General features: G+C 43.1%; 1 protein-coding gene across 1 annotated transcript; it reads left to right on the top strand.

Moving 5' to 3' along the window:
* The first annotated feature begins 6,081 nt into the window (after nucleotides 1-6,081).
* LOC131393803 (major allergen Equ c 1-like) lies at nucleotides 6,082-9,168 on the top strand. Its single transcript, XM_058524825.1, has 6 exons — nucleotides 6,082-6,252; nucleotides 6,614-6,750; nucleotides 7,506-7,579; nucleotides 8,250-8,360; nucleotides 8,720-8,821; nucleotides 8,999-9,168. Exons 1-6 carry the CDS (start codon nucleotides 6,157-6,159, stop codon nucleotides 9,166-9,168), a joined length of 690 nt encoding a protein of 229 aa, XP_058380808.1. The 5' UTR covers nucleotides 6,082-6,156.
* The last annotated feature ends 7,436 nt before the right edge of the window (nucleotides 9,169-16,604 follow it).

The raw sequence follows: 16,604 nt of genomic DNA, 5'->3' as shown, positions 1-16,604 counted from the left end.
GAAATAGGCCACTGTAGAAGCATAGTAAGGGCAGGGATTGGAGCTATTTTCATCAACAATGTGCACTCAGTGCTTGGATGGTGAGCCAATGATGACTATTTGTTGAATGACTAAATTGATCAAAATAAAAGAATATGATTAACTTCCATTAATTGACTGCTTACGGTGTGCCAGGCATTGTGCCAAGCTCTTTACATAAATAATTTCATCAAATCCTCACATTGGTGGTATGAAACAGATTTTCTCAGTTTTCAAATGAAAAGGTCCAGCCTATGGCCAAATTGTAACATGGATGATTTTTATCTTTGGGGCTTCTTGACCCTTTCCCCAAGGGTTCAGGATCCAAGACTCATGATTATTCTTCCCACTGCCCGAACTGTCTTCCTGCCTCCCCAAGCCTGGTGGTGTCAGCGTCACTGGAATAAATCAGTCCTAAATGATGTCCCACTGAGAGAGTCCCAGGTGGCCTTCTGGGTAACCTGGGGCCACATGTATGTAAGTACTTGCTGAATTTTAATGAGTGGATCTGGAGACAACAATCACCAGCATTCTTGGTTTTCTTACCTACAGGAACCCTCATGTTGTGGTAGAAATTTCAGACTAGAAAAGAAGGAAAACGTTCTGCTTCCATCCCTGTACCTACCCCATGTGGGAAGGGAACTCTGGACCTCTTTTGAGGAGACTACCTATTTCTGGAAAGCAGGATGGTATGCCAGACAGAGATGTATTGCTCAGATTCTCTTTTCAAGAAAGGGCTCATGGCCCAGCTGTGGGGAGTGTGGTTAGCTGGCAGCCTCCACTGTTAACTCGTTCAGATTTGCCTCAACTCTTGAGCTGGGGTACTGGTCTCTTGGGGTGGCCCCAGCTAATGACTGAGCAGGACTGTGGTACAAGGACCTATCCATTTCTGCCTAACACAGGACTCCTCTAACATGCCCCAGGGCTCCCCACTGGGCTGACAGAGACTTTGTCAGGTCTACGTCACGGGCTGGTGACTCCCCTTCCCTAATCCTGCTTCATCCTTTTTTCCTTTCTCCAGTGTGACTCCTTTTACACTCTCAAGTGTAAACCTTTTACACTCCTAAATCTATCTTGGCATCTGCTTTCCAGAGGACCCAGCTGATGCAGATAGGATGTCGTTAGCTCCAAGCAAGCTTTCATCGGTGAAGGGAGTTGGTATTTTAGAACTGGATTTGAGCCAGTACCAGCAAAATGCATACTCATCCTGGATGCTGGGAACCAAGGTGTACTTCCACTCTGGCACATGAATCAAACAAACTTGTATTTCTTGCTCTTCTTCTTAGCACTGTCTATGCCTTGATATTATGTTACGTGGCTTGAATGTTCCCACTGGCTTTCTCAGTGAGTGATTTTTTCAGTTAATCAAGTGTGACTGAACACAAGGTCACTAAGTCTGTTTCCAGTCAGCCAGTGAGTTTCAATCAAGTTGCCTGGTCATAAATGGACTGTTGCCTGGTCATATATGAACTGCATAAGCCCCTTCCCCATACATGAGTCATGATTTAGGCCGGGACTTTCTCAACTACCTGCAGACTGTCACCCTTCCCTTGGGTCACTTACAAAATGCCCTATATTTGGTGTTGGGTGCAGAAGTCGTGATATGGTTGTTCACCAGGTACTTAACTTGAAGTCATGAATGGAAGGGAATAGTTTTTGCTTTTTGGTATTGAAGCACCTCCTAATTCCTTATTAGAAGAGCAATACTCCCCAGGTCATCCATCCATCCACTCATCCATCAAATATTTGTTGACCAAGAGAGAGTTATTACTTGCCCTTCACTTGATGAGACTCTTGCAGCACACCCACAGTGCCACATTTTGGGGAAATCTGCATGCAGCTCCTTCAGTAGCAACTACCAGGCAGACCACTCTGAGGGTCTAAAGCATTACTTACTCCTGTTCCATCTGTGCTTCATGTCACAAACATCAAGTCTTAACCTGTGTAGAGGAGTCAATAAGAGTAAGGGCTCTGGGATTAGACAGTCTTGGGTTCAAATACGGTTTCCCCCACTTACTGGCTGTGTTACCTTGGTAAGTTTATTTAACTTCTCTGAGTCTGAATCCATACCTCTGTAAAATAGGATAATGGATTAAATGAAATAATGTTTGTAAAGCACTTGTCTAATACCCACTGAGTTCTAACTCTGTTTCTGACATCAAAATATTATATTTACCTATCTGGCCCCTGGACGGATGACATTTGTACTGTTGCAAAATACATCTTCATTATAACTATTTGCCCTGGTAAGTGGATTCTGGCACAATCCGTTGCTTGAACAAACACGACTTTGAATAAGACCTTCTTTCTTTCATTACCAGATTGTTTCTAAGTTTGTTGAAGTCTTGAGGGCCTTATATACAAAAGTAGCTGACGCAACTTGGCTGTAATATAGCAGTTTGGATTCAGGTGTCAATGCTATGATTCAAATGTGGGAAGATGATTGAATATTAGCTCTCTGTTCTAAAACGTTTGGTAGATATTTGGGGCCTGAACAGCTCAGCCCTGGAATGACTGGCTACTCTTAACAAGAATCAGGGCCAAACTCACTTGCTCCCATAAAAGAGAAGATCCAAACGCTACTTCTTCAGGGTGGCAACAGAGGACTGGATGTACACTTGGTCCAAATGCTGCTGTTGTGCTAAGACTGGCTCATCAGGAGTGCTGCTTGTCCCCTTACAGAAAGGAAGGAGGCCATTTTCTTGGGGCCCCTAGGCTGGAAGAACAACTCAACTCTCACCCCTTTCTCCACAAAACCTTTCCTTCCCAGAGCCCCTCTCTTTCCCTCTCCACTGGACCAGAAGAGGACCAGAGTCTATTAAAGCTTATGTTCTTTAGGTAGAGCTCTGTTCATCTGGAGGGAAAAAATCGTTCCGGCTCTTTACCTGGAGTTGGGTGGTCAGTCTATAATTGAGTCAAATCACGTTTTGTTTTTTTCTCCTTTTATTCCTCTTCTTCATTATTGTTGCCTTCTCTGTTTTCCTATATATATATATATTTATTTTTTTTTTTTTTTTACCTTCTACCTTATAATTAGATTGTTTTCAAATCATCCTCACACTGGCCAGGAGTTTCTTGAGGACACAGCCCCTATCTTTCTTATTTCTTTAGCTCTCAAAGTACCTGGTACAGGCCTAGTGTAGAGTAGGCATTTAATAATGGTAGTTGAATTAGGTTGAATCATTATTTTTCAAAAATCCTGTAGTAGCATCATCTCCTAGAGCAACATACTACACCACAGACAAAATTACTCCACAGTCAAATGCTGTACCTTGTATATCTTGCATTATACAACAGACATTTTCCCCATTGATGGGTGGCCAAATGAGCTTCGTACCTTGAATCCTTACTCCATGTACTTAACACCTACATCTAGGAGATGCTAAGACCAGTGATTACTCTTTTTTTAATTTTATTTTTGTGTCATCTTTCCCTATCTCTACCTCTTCCCATCCTCCCCAATATAAAAGCTGGTAATTCAGGGGCCGGCCCGGTGGCGCAAGCGGTTAAGTGCGTGTGCTCCTCTGCGGTAGCCCGGGGTTCGCCGGTTCAGATCCTGTGCACACATCGATGCACTGCTTGGCAGGCCATGCTGTGGCGGCGTCCCATATAAAGTGGAGGAAGATGGGCACGGATGTTAGCCCAGGACCAGTCTTCTTCAGCAAAAAAAAAAAAAAAAAAGAGGAGGATTGGCAGATGTTAGCATAGGGCTGATCTCCTCACAAAAAAAAAAAAGAAAAAAGAAAAAGCTGATAATTCATTCACCTGTGATATTTATTGATCATCTACAAGTTGTGAGAGTGTTTTCAGATCATTAAGCCACAGCTCCTACCACAAATATTTAAATGCAGTGCCAGAGTATTATTTAAGGGAATCCTATCGTAAAGCCAAGCATCACTCCTGATTGATTTAATATTAGTTCAGCTTTGATTTTGTCTGGGTTTTCTTTCATCGAGTCCCTAGCTGGGTTTCATCACACTTCTTGGGTATTTTTACAGCCTTGACCTTCCTGTCTCGGTGTTTACAGGCTGTCCTGTCAGTGTTCACGCTGACCACTGACAATGTGGTACATTTGAAATGGAAGTGAATAATCAGAGTGGGGAATGGTCAACTCAGATCTTAGTAGATAAGATCATCCACAACGTAGGCTTCTGATCATAGACTTCAGTTCTATGCTCTCTTTTCTACCCCTGTGACCCAATAATATATATTAGGAGGTCACTACCCAAAAGTAATATTTCTATTTACAACAGGATTTTCTATGAGGTTCCTTCTAATAACAAGAATCCCTAGTACTTTTAGGATAGGATTTAGTGTACAGTCATTCCAAAGATGATACCATGTATCAAGTGCTATGGTAGGTACAAGGGTGAACAAGAAAGACAGCTCCACCAGAAGCAGAAAGTTGCAATATGGCGCTATGATATAAAAGTGCAGAGTTAGACATGGAACGATGGATTAGAGATGGTCTGTGCAGCAGTGGTATCTGACTCTCCTCTAAGCATCATAGCCCAGGAAGAGTGGGATTCATTTTGCAAACCTGGTTGCTCATAGGCTGCCATCTATTCTTGGAGAGAATCAAACGAAGGGAATAAAGTACACAGCCTTTGCCACCATTTATCAAGCTCAATTCCTCCATCTCAGGGGCAGGAAAACCTACAGCCAGCCCACGATGGCTAAAGGCCTCGAAATACCAGTGACTGGATATCGGTTGAATATGAACTAGGAATGATCACCCAGGGGTTGGGATGACTTTTTAGAGCAAGCCACAGAGAGAATGCCACAGTTCCCATGTTCACTGCCTTGTGCACAGCTCCTCCCAAGACAACTACCCTCTTCCTGTTTTGGGGGCTGCAGGAGGGGACCATTAGCATAAGGCAGAAATAAGCCATAGCTTTCAACCAGCCCCAGCTGGAAGCATAGGAGCCTAACTCACAACAGTCCTCTCACCTGGAATCCTCTTCCCACATGCTCTCCATATCTCCATACCCTCCCTAACTTTCAAGACCTTCCCCAACTCCCACCTTCTCCAGGAATAATTCTCTGATGCCGCCAGCCCAATGTGTGTCAGACATCATGCTGAGGGTTCTACACACATCATCCTGTTGAATCCCTACAGCAATCTATAGACAGCTATAATTATCCCCATTAAGTGGAAACAAAGGCTCAGCGAGGTGAAATCCGTCCTTATGGCTTCAAAATGGTGGCGATAGGAATGAAGCCCAGGTCTATATGACTCCAAAGCCTGTGTTCTTAAGCACTTTCTACATGATGCCACCTCCCTAGCATCACCCCCTTTTCTGACCTACAGTGGTCTGGACTGGTCCCACTCAGTTGGGTTACGTCATATGCTTACAGAATTAAGTTTTCACTGAGTATATGAAGCATTTCTCCACCGTCGCTGAAAGTTGCTTGAAGGAAGGGATGGCCCATTTCTCTTACGGGGCCAATGGTATAGCAAGGTATACATAGTGATTAAACACTTGTTCATTCATTGTGGGGGAAGGAAAGGCTGCAGTGGTTGAGTTCAGAGAATAAGGAAAAGAAATGAAAATATACTGAATATCAGACACCATACTTTAAAGACATTATTTTATTCAATGCTATTTTCATCAATTCTATTTTAATGCTTGTGACAGGTACTATTGTCTTTGGTAGAGACAGTTTCTTTGTTTCTGAGGTTAGTAAAAGTGGCATAACTTACCTAATTCTGCACCCATGTGAGTGGTGGAACATAGATTCCCCACACACTCCATTTCCCACTTATACACTATTCCTGCTACACATAATTGGCTTTTTGATTCCAAGCCAGATCCACAGTTAAATCTGGTTCCAAAAGGCAGCCCTTTACAGCAGCCACTATTTTTCTTGAGTATGTGTTTTGAGAAATTTAAAGTCACTAAGTAGATCTAAAAGATATGAGGCTGCCAAGTTTCAAAAGGACAGGAACAATCCTTGGCCTCACACCAGGGAATGACAGACCATTTCACGGAGTGGGAGGAGGAACAGTGGTGCCCCAGAGACAAAAAACTGAACCCAGAATGGATATAAAGAGAAAGGAGCTGGGGAGTGGAGCCACCATCAGGGCAAGACTCACTCCCAGTGACTATAGAGGAGTCAGTGCTGTCCCCTGCCAAGATGAAGCTGCTGTTGCTGTGTCTGGGGCTGATTCTTGTCTGTGCCCAAGAGGAGGAAAACAGCGATGTTGTGACAAACAACTTCGATATTTCAGAGGTAGAGTCAGAAGAGCATAGTGACTTCTGACTTTGGGGGTGGTTTGGAAGATTCGGAAGCAAGGTGGCCCTACTGGAGGGCAGGAGTTCCTTGACATATTAGATAAATGGAGTGGTTTCAGACCTTGAACGAAGAGCAATTGTACCATGTTAAACAATGACAACACTTGGGGACCTCCATTTTCACTGGAGGGGCAGTGGAAAGAGCCCTAGATGTGGGGTCAATTGACCTAAGTTCTAATTCCATCTTCACATCACCGTTATGAGTCCTGGCCCACAGGCCAGAGTTCAAGAAGACAAGTGTTCACATGGTATCCCCCTCTCCTCTTTTCTTACCCAATCATTTTACTGATTTATTGCAGATTTCGGGAGAGTGGTATAGCATTCTCTTGGCTTCAGACATCAAGGAAAAGATAGAAGAAAATGGTAGCATGAGGGTTTTTGTGGAATACATCCATGTCTTGGACAACTCTTCTCTGTACTTCAAATATCATACAAAGTAAGTGTGGCTTTTTTTACTTGGGAAAGGAAAAAGAGAAGCCTGAGTATGGTCTTGGACCTCTACACACACACACACGCACATACACGCATGCATGTGTACACATACATTCTGGGCCTGTATCCAAAATCAGAGTCCCTCATCTGGCACTGATCTAGGGCTTGATGAACCTGGGGCTTTTCTAGATTCAGAGATAAGAGTTGGTGACATGAATAAATTTAAATGGGAGTAGAGGAGGTAAGGGGTAGAGGGGTATCAGAATCATCAACAGTGTGGCCAAATAGCATAGGTTAAGAGCATAGGATGTGTAATCAACAGCCTATCTAGCTCTTGAATCTATCTCTTACTAGTTGTGTGACCAAGAAAATTCATCTCTTTCTACCCCCAACTTTCCCTTGGGTAAAAGAGGATTATAATAATTCTCTCTCATGGTTTTTTGTGAGGACCAAGTGACGTAATGTTTATAAAGCACTTATCTGAAAGGCTGGCACATGGCGAACACTCAGCTAGTTATCAAGACAAGCAGCTGTAATAATAGTAATAGTGGGACGTAATGGTAGAGTAATAGGGATAGAAGTAGTTGACTCATTCTTCAAGTCTCAAATAAAGTGAAATAATGGAAATAAAAGCTCTTTGAAAATTGCACGAAAAATTGTTCAACAGTTAAGTGGAATCAGAAACTCAAGTTACAGGTGGAGCATGAGGGAGCCAGCCGCATCAATATCTCCTGGGCATCAGCTCATTCTGTTTTACAGGGTAAATGGACAGTGTACTCAATTTTCTGTGGTTGCTGACAAAATCGGAGAGAATCATATATATAATGTTACCTGTAAGTATACAAAACAAGTCTTTCTAAATTTTACTTCCAACTGCAACTAAACTGCAGTATCTTCAAGATCTTGCTCAATTACTGATCAATGCTTATTTAGGTAATGTAATGGAGGCCATCTAATAGCTAGTATCCTGAATTTGGGAGAACCTTGTGCATAAAAGCCAATGCCTGGCACATAGTACCATTAGATAAAGAAGGCAATTTGGTCATATGTACCTCCTGCAACAAAAGAAAATTGGAAAAAAAAAAGAGAAGTAAATTGGTAGGACAGCTTCTTATTCCCTGCCCACTTTCTGATGATCCCTGGTGGCCACTGCCATAGCACACTGCTCAGGATATAGCACTGAGTATATAATGCCAGAGGGGCTTATACAGAGGACATAGTTGGCAGAGGCGGCCAAGGGAGGTAAGTGAGTCTCAGTGAGCATGATAGAGGGTGAGTTACCACTGCAGCTGAATTTTTCTACCATAGTAGTCAATCTACCAGTATCCCTTAGAAGTCACCTCATGAAGCCCAGAGAGATGCAAATGGAAGGCATTAGATATCACTCTCTATGTCTTCCAGGATATGCCCTTGAATTTGGTTTGTGTGAGAGAATAGGTAAAGGGTTTTACTTGCTTCCCACGGACTAGAGAAGTTCTCAGCTGTGTTCTGTTTCCTCCACAGATGATGGATACAACGTATTTCACATAAGAAAAGTGGTCAATACTGACTCTATTATTATTTATCTCGTGAATTTCAACAATGACGAACCATTCCAACTGTTGGAGCTCTATGGTAGAGTATTTTCACGCTGACGCTCATCTTGGGGTGGGGAGAGAGCGGAAGGAAGGAAGCCTGGAGACAAAGTGATCCTCCCCACCTTTTCTTGGGATGTCTCTCCTCCTCTAAAGACAGATGCTCACCTTTGGTAATCCCTCAGGCTCGGTGATGGGAAGATGATGAAATCTCTCATCACGCCAGAAGGATATTCTAAAGATGTCAAATTCAAGACAGGTTATAACCCGTCCCCAAGACTTCTGCCTGAGCACCCTATCAGTGCCATCCATCTTCCCATCCACCTGGAGCCCCACGCCCCTCATGAGCCTCAATGACAAATATACAGGACACGCCAGTTACTGTCACTCTTCCCACAGCCCGAAAACCAGATGCGAGTCCAGAAGTCAAGGAAAAGTTGAAGGGAATTTCCCAAAAACATGGAATTGTTGCAGAAAACATAATTGACCTGACCAAAGCCAGTAAGTTCAGCTATCTCTGGTTTTCTCTTCCTAAATTCCCATGTTACTAAACGGAGAACTCCAAGAGAAGGTAATACCTCCAATCAGTCCCCACTGTCCTAACCTGGAAAATCATTTAGTGTCTCTCTGGGAAATAAACTGCAGTTGGGGTTTGAATGCTCTGCTCTGCCTTTACAGATCGCTGTCTCCAGGACCGAGAGAACGGAGAGGACGAGGCCCCCAGGTCGGTCATCTCTGGCAGAGAGGGGGAGGCCCAGGGGTCAGGGCCTTCCAAAAGCACTGAGGGGTTTACGTCTAAAGATTACAATAAAAATAACTTGTTAAGGAAGCTTGTGGAGAGAGCTTGAAATTTGGAGTTGGAGGACCTGGGTTCAGGACCCACTCCTACCGTGAGCTTTTGAGCAAATGATTTAAGCAATTAAAAGGGAAACAATGATGTCTACCTTACAGGTTTACTGTGTGGATAACAATGCTGGTGAAAAGGGCTCAGTAATTGATAATGTGCTAAAAATCATTAAGACTTAAAGTTTGAAACGGGAGGGGCTGGCCCCGTGGCATAGCGGTTAAGTTCAGCACACTCTGCTTCTGCAGCCTAGGTTTGCAGGTTCAGATCCCAGGCATGGACGTACACTACTCATCAGCAACCCATATACAAAATAGAGGAAGATGGGCACAAATGTTAACTCAGGGCGAATTTTCCTCAAGGGAAAAAAGAGGAAGATTAGCAACAGATGTTAGCTCAGGGCGAATCTTCCTCAGCAGAAAAAAAAAAGAAAGAAAGAAAGAAATGGGAAAAGAGTAACAGGGTGTGAGTATGACACTCAGATACATTCCGTGTTTGTGGCCCGTCTTGCAAGCCTAGAAGGCCATCTCACCCTCCAATTTATGGTAAAAATGTCTTCCTTTGATCTCCGCACATCCTTAACTTCCAATCTGGGAATAGAGCTGTCTGACCTTCCAGTTTTCTTCTAACCCGGAAAATAGAATCTGAGTTTCCTCATCTGTTTCCCGCCCCAGATTTATTGTGGGGCTTCCTTCAGATAACGTTTGTGAAAGTCTTAGCAACTATGGCATGCACAAAGTCAGCACTTAATCAAAGGTGTCTATGGCTTTGGACATTATTTTTCAATTTATCAAAAACTCTTCAAAACTTCTAAGGCTGAAAATGGCAGAAACGAGCCTAGGATTCTTCATTGCTTCCATTGTTTTTTTCATAGACTCAGTTGAGGGAAGGTTAAGATGGGATCAGCAATAGAAAAAAGTGTCATTTACTCAATGTCCTCCCTCCCACTACTCTGGCAAATAACATTGATTAGAATGCAGGTTGATATCTATTTCTTCACCATTTTTCTCTGTAATAGTAAGTTCTCTTTGTCTTCAATTCAATCCAAGAAGTGCTTAATAAAATTCTGTGTTTTCTTTCTCATCTGCTTATTTAGTGCTGAGTGAGAGTGAACACTTCCTCAGCTGGGCTCCAGGAACTTCCCTCCGTGGTCCCCATGGCATCTTGTGACAAGTCCTGTGACCTAATTTCCATCACTAGCGCACATGAAGGCATTATCTCTGCATCTTCAAGATCTTCCCTAATTGTCTAGGAAGACTCATCAACTCACCGAGAATCAAAGGTTTTACCAGAATTCCCTACTCTCTTTGCCATGCCTAGGAGAACTCTCCCATGCCTAGACCTTCCTCTACCTAGTCAATAAATGATTATGCAGTCACGTGATTTGTCTTCGTGTATGTGTGGGGCTGACAGCAAGCAAATGAGGGAACTTCCTTGGCCCTGGACCCATAATCCTCCTCTAGCTTCTCAGAATCTTCCCTGAGTTTCAGGAGTCTCCCTCCTCTGCAGTAATTCTCTGTCCCTGTGAGGGCTGCTTGCCCTTTGAGTTGTCTATTTCTTAGCGATGTGCTAAGACACACTATAAGACTTGCCCCATAATTTGCCCCATCCTAGAATTCTCTTTTTCAGTGGCGTACTGAGAGATAGATGCTGCTGAGGCTGACACCACCTCAGCATGTTTCAGAACATGCCTCCGCATCCCAGCTTCTCTATATTATCCATCCTATGAGATGGTCAGTGTCCCTTCACACTCTTGGAACACCTCCTTCAACCACTGCTGTTATCTACTGTGAACATATTAAGTGAGATGCCATGAAATGTGAGCAATACCTATCTTCAGCAATCTGTACTTGATACAGTCAGGAGGCATCAAGAAGGCTAAATATTATTAACCTCTTCTTTGGGGAGCTTACAGGCTTTGGAGAAAGGGAAATGAAAGATCCTCCTCTACTTATAATCCTTCCCCAACAGCAGCTGATAAAAATAATGTTAAAATTACACATGGGTGTTAGGGCAGAGCAAGACATGGGCGGGGGTTGTCATGCAAAAAGAATGACTCAGTCATTATGGACATAAGGGTAACGAGAGAAGGCTGCGTAGGCCTCTCATGCTCCCCATTCTTACTCTGCCTCCAAATCAGAAGAATAAGTTAGGTTCAGGCTCATTGCTCCTGACTTAAGCACTTGGTCTGGTTTGCTGAAATATGGCAAAAAGCTATGTAGAAAGTCAGCGAGTCATGCTGGGATCTCTCATTTTTAAACAATGGCATTTACAGGACAGAACAGCTGATACCCAGAAGGGCATGGCCTAGCGTATCCCTGAGATAGCTTAGAACATTCACTACAATAGCGATCAATGCAAGGAGGGCCACGTTGGTGATGGGGAAGGCTGGATAGTGCCACAGGTCAGGAACTACAGCCCAGAGGGAGGCACCAAAAGACCCTCGGCTGCTCCCAGGTCAAGATGGCAGCTTCAGCTCACTCTGAAACCTACCCTCCAATGCCAAATATTCTACGCAAAGGAGGCATGAAATGTCAAGAACACTCAAAAGCAAGGAGTGAAGATGTCTGTAGATCAGCGACAGAGCAGTTCTTTTCACAAGAAAAGAAAGAAAGAAGACAGATGAGAATGATGTGGGTAAGCAGGCTAGAGCAGCACTGTCCGCTGGGTTCCAAGTACAGATCTGGGTCAAGCGTGCAGAGTTGGGGGCAAGTGTCACAACAGCCAGGTGAGGACGCAGGCGGAAGATGCATACCTCTGAGAGGGGGCTGAGTGCGAATGAATTTGAAGACAGCTCCTTTCCCTCACTTGGGGTCACAGAAAGAAGCTGACTGCCTGTGGCCTGCAAAGAAGGCACCACCACCCATTTAAGAAAGTAAAAAAGCAGCGCCTGCTATCCTGGAACTGACCTGACTCCCGTAGCAAGGCTTTGTAGGGGAGGAAGACAATTCCTCTACCCTCTAGGTCCTTCTGGTAGGTCTAAGGATTAAACTGGCATGAGACAGAAAAACAGGAGCTTATAACATGTACACATGGGAGCAACCCAGGAAAGCTGAGTAACTCAGCCAGAATGGCCAAAGCCGCCACCTTAAATGCGATCTTCAGCTAAAGACAAAGGAGGATGTTGAGGGTAGTGGTTTGGGACTTCAAAGGGGAGGAAGGCAATTCACATGGAGATGGAAAAGCAAATGTTTGGTAGACAGAACTTTGATAAGAACGGGGTTAGCAAGGACCCTCGCAGTGGACCAATATCCAGAGTTATCTATGGCGATGGCCTGACCTGAGGACAGGACTTTTATCTTAAATTCTTTTAGGCACTTGGGGGGAAGGTCAAAGTTTCTTTCAGAGTCGCTTGTCCTTAACCAAAGAGACACATTTTGGGGTGGCCAATGCTGATCCCCCACAGCTTCAATGTTATCACAAGCTGGCCTGATACTCACAGCTAGGCCAAGTTGTTCTGTTGGACGTAAACAATCTCATCAAACATCAGCATCACACAAGGTCACTCCAAGATCATAAAAACAAGGTCATTGTGTAATCTACAAACATGCCCCTCTCCCTGCTAAAATGAGTGACTGCTACTTGTTTACCAATTACAGCTTTATCCTCACGCTTATCTCCTCTCCCTATAGAGATTTATTGAGATATCCAACCGTAGACTTGCCCCTGCTTTTTTTTTTTTTTTTTTTTTTTGGTGAGAAAGATCAGCCCTGAGCTAACATCTGTGCCCATCTTTCTCTATTTTGTATATGGGATGCCACTACAGCATGGCTTGATGAGCGGTGCATATGTCCACTCCTGGGATCCGAACTTGCGAACCCTAGGCTGCCGAAGCCGAGTGCGGGAACTTAACCACTACACCACCTGGCCGGCCCCTGCCCCTGCTTTCTGGTAGCACCCAGTCTAGAGCTTCCTTAGATTCTCCCCAAATCCTGTAGTAGGTTCTTCCTAAGCTCTCTTACTGAGATACCCATGGTTCCCAATGGTGAGCATACTTCCTAGCTGCAATAATACACCCAGCTTGTTCAACTACAGGTTCCTGGTGGTCTTTGGTTGAAGAGTATTAACATTTTTAGGACTAGAACCGAGGCCCACTCCATGCATGTACTGCCTGGAATTCCAGGAAGCACCAAGCTAAACCACAAATGCAGGGCCTGGTTTAATGCTATGCATTCTGTAGGGGCTGGGACACAGGACACCTCTAAGGATTTTGGCTTGAGCAATTGGAAGGATGGAATTGCCATTTACTGCAGTCAGCTCAAGAACCACCTTAGTGGGAAAGGACAAATATCTCAGTGTGGGACATTTCATTAGTTTATCTAGCTAGGCTGCTATAAAAAAAAAGAGACCCAACCATGATCCAGTATGGTTTAATGAAAATAGAATTAATTTCACTCTCCTAGTGTAAGTGAGCATAAGTGAGGCCATCTTGTTACACTAAATGACCCCAGCCCCTCCTCTGTGTGACTACTCACTACTCTACTCATACTCTAAAAAATTCACATGCTCTCCCGATTTATGGCTTCCGCTTACGCATGTACTCCCCAATAGCTTGATAAATTAAAAACTTTGTTCTGTGAATTTCTCTCCAGGAACAGGCTGACCATTTATATAATGATACCATTTATGTAAATTTTAAATAACACACAGAACAATGCAATATATTATTTATGGATTCCTGTATATATGATAATGCAGTGCTTCTCATAATGTGCATACAAATTACCTGGGGATCTTGTGAAACTACAGGCTCTGATTTAGCAGGTCTAGGGTGAGGCCTGAGATTCTGCTTTTTAACAAGCTCCCAGAGATGCCGCCAATGCTGTGCCACCTTGGGAAAGGGGTGACACAGGTAAAGTGAAACCTTCTTCAATGCATCTAGCCTTGGATGACTTTGCTCCCACCTGGGTGCTGGAACCTCTCAGTTATACTTCCAGACTCCCACAAGGTATTCTCATCTCTGAGTGGTTGTTAAAACAGATGTATCTGTGGGCATATGAAAGCTGGCACCTCCCATTCCCCCATCTTACTGATGTCAACCCAGATCAGTTATCATTTCACCTAAAAGACACACAGAGAGAAAGACATTGTTTGCAAAGCGATTTTGTAATTTTCTAAAATATCTAATGAAATCAGGGATGAAACGAAAGTTCTGGTGGAATCTGGTGGAATCAGCAGGAGCTATGCCACTGCTTCTTGGTACGCTTTGCTCAGGGACTGGAGGGCCAGGCTCACAGCCAAGTCCCACTGGGGATTTTGTATCATGATATGTAAATCTTAAGTCATTTTTTATTAGTTCCTTATCACCCGACACCCCCTCACTGCCCATCCACATGTTCTTAGGGTCTGAAAACAAACTGAGTTGATTAAAGGAAGGGAAATAAATCTGCTGCAAAGAGCCCCACGGAATCATATTCCACACATAGGCAAGTGGAATTAGGATTATTCCGTAGATCGGATATGCCACACTTCCTTCCAAGAGTTAAAAATATATGCAAGCAAACTCTGCTTGTGTATCAAAAATACAATTACGAAGCTCTATTCTTGGCATCCAGCTGGACAGGAGAAATGGGTCCTGTCTTAGTTTCCTGTTTCTGCTGTAACAAATCGCCAAAACCTAGTGGTTTAAAACAGCACAAGTTTATAATATTACAGTTTTGGAGGTCAGAAGTCTGACATGGGGCTCACTGGGCCAAAACCAAGTGAGCTCCATGTCTGTTGCTTTATTCAGATCCTCTTCTATGGCTTCTCTTAGTTTTAAAGTTTTCTCCTTGTTAATCTTCTTATGTATTCTTGGTTGTTGATTCCTTTTTTTGTATTTTCCTATATACACTTTTTTTGTTATTCCCATGTACAGTTTTTTTTGTTTTTTTCAATCATTAGTTATTGCCATTAGTTTTTGCTGATACAGTCACCCCTCGGTATTCACGGGAGATTGGTTCCAGGACCCCCAGCAGATACCAAAATCCGCAGATGCTTGAGTCCCTTGTATAACATGGCGTAATACAATGAATACAGTCAGCCCTCGCTAGCTGTGGGTTTCACATCCGCGGATTCAAATTAATTCCTCCCTATTCACAAAATTTTGATTTATGGTTGGTTGAATCCGCCAGTGTGAAACCTACAGATACAGAGGGCTGACTGTGTAAAATGTTATTGATTTTTGTAAGTTGACCTCTCTAGCAACCTTGATGGAATTCTTTATTAGTTATAATAAAATCAGTTCTAATTCTTTGTGAATTCTGTTGGTTTTATAGGTATATGGTCATATTAGCTGCAAATAATGTCAGTGTACCTCGTCTAATCCTTATGCTTCTCTGTCTCTTTTTTCTTCTCTTATAGCTTTAGCCAGAAGCTCCAGGAATACTTTAAACATTGAAACCATGTTCTGTACCAGGGGTTTGCAAACCATGGCCCATAGGCCAAACCCAGCCCTCTGCCTACTTTTGAATAGCCCATGAGCCAAGAACATTTGCAATCAATGTGATATTAAGAACACTAATTTTCAACGGCAATTGAACAAAATGTTATGCAAAAAAAGAATTCCATTCTTCTCACTAATAGACCTGGATTTCCAAAAACAAAAAAAGGTACTCAATATTATATTTTGAATTTCATCAAAAAATGTGGAAATGGGGACTGCCCAGTGGCATAGTGGTTAAGTTCGCGTGCTCTGCTTCGGTAGCCCAGGGTCCGTAGGATCATATCCTGGATGCAGACCTATACACCTCTTATCAAGCCATGCTGTGGCACGTGTCCCACATATAAAGTAGAGGAAGATGGGCACAGATGTTAGCCCAGGGCCAATCTTCTTCAACTAAAAGGGGAAGATTGGCAGCAGATGTTAGCTCAGGGCTAATCTTCCTCACCAAAAAAAAAAAAAGTGTAAATGCGTTTTCTCTATTACTATATTAATACCTACATAATATCTCCAATTTTGCCTCTTGGCTGCAAAACCTAAAATAGTTACTACCTGGCCCTTTAGAGAAAAAGTTTGCTGATCCCCTTTTCTACACCATGGCCTTTACCCTGATAGTTATTTACTACAGTTATTTGTGATACATTTTCCCCTAAATAGACAAGTTTGTCAAATTGAGCCCTTCAGAGTGCCTTCAATAAAAAGGGCATTAAATTATATGATTGTGGGATTAAGGGGATACTTTAAGTTGTCCTATTCCTACTCCCCTTTAAATATCATGAATAATTTAAACTTGAATGGAGGAAATTTAGATAAATGTCAAATAACTTCCGGCGTAGATATCAAACCAGGACACCTGGTTTATTTGAGGTTATTTGAGGTTTCAAGGACAACACTGAAGACTCCAAATCTGTATTCTTGGCTTAGGGGACTTTGTCATTTGATTCTCTTGTCCCAGGACAGGACTTCAGTCAAAACCATCTGCTGGTAGAAACAGGCCAGTCAAAATATTAGCTGTTGTT

The sequence above is a fragment of the Diceros bicornis genome, chromosome 28 (genome assembly GCF_020826845.1).
Source record: "Diceros bicornis minor isolate mBicDic1 chromosome 28, mDicBic1.mat.cur, whole genome shotgun sequence".
Lineage (NCBI taxonomy): Eukaryota > Metazoa > Chordata > Mammalia > Perissodactyla > Rhinocerotidae > Diceros > Diceros bicornis.
The sequence above is the reverse complement of the archived record's forward strand: the minus strand, read 5'-3'. Positions and strand labels throughout refer to the sequence as shown.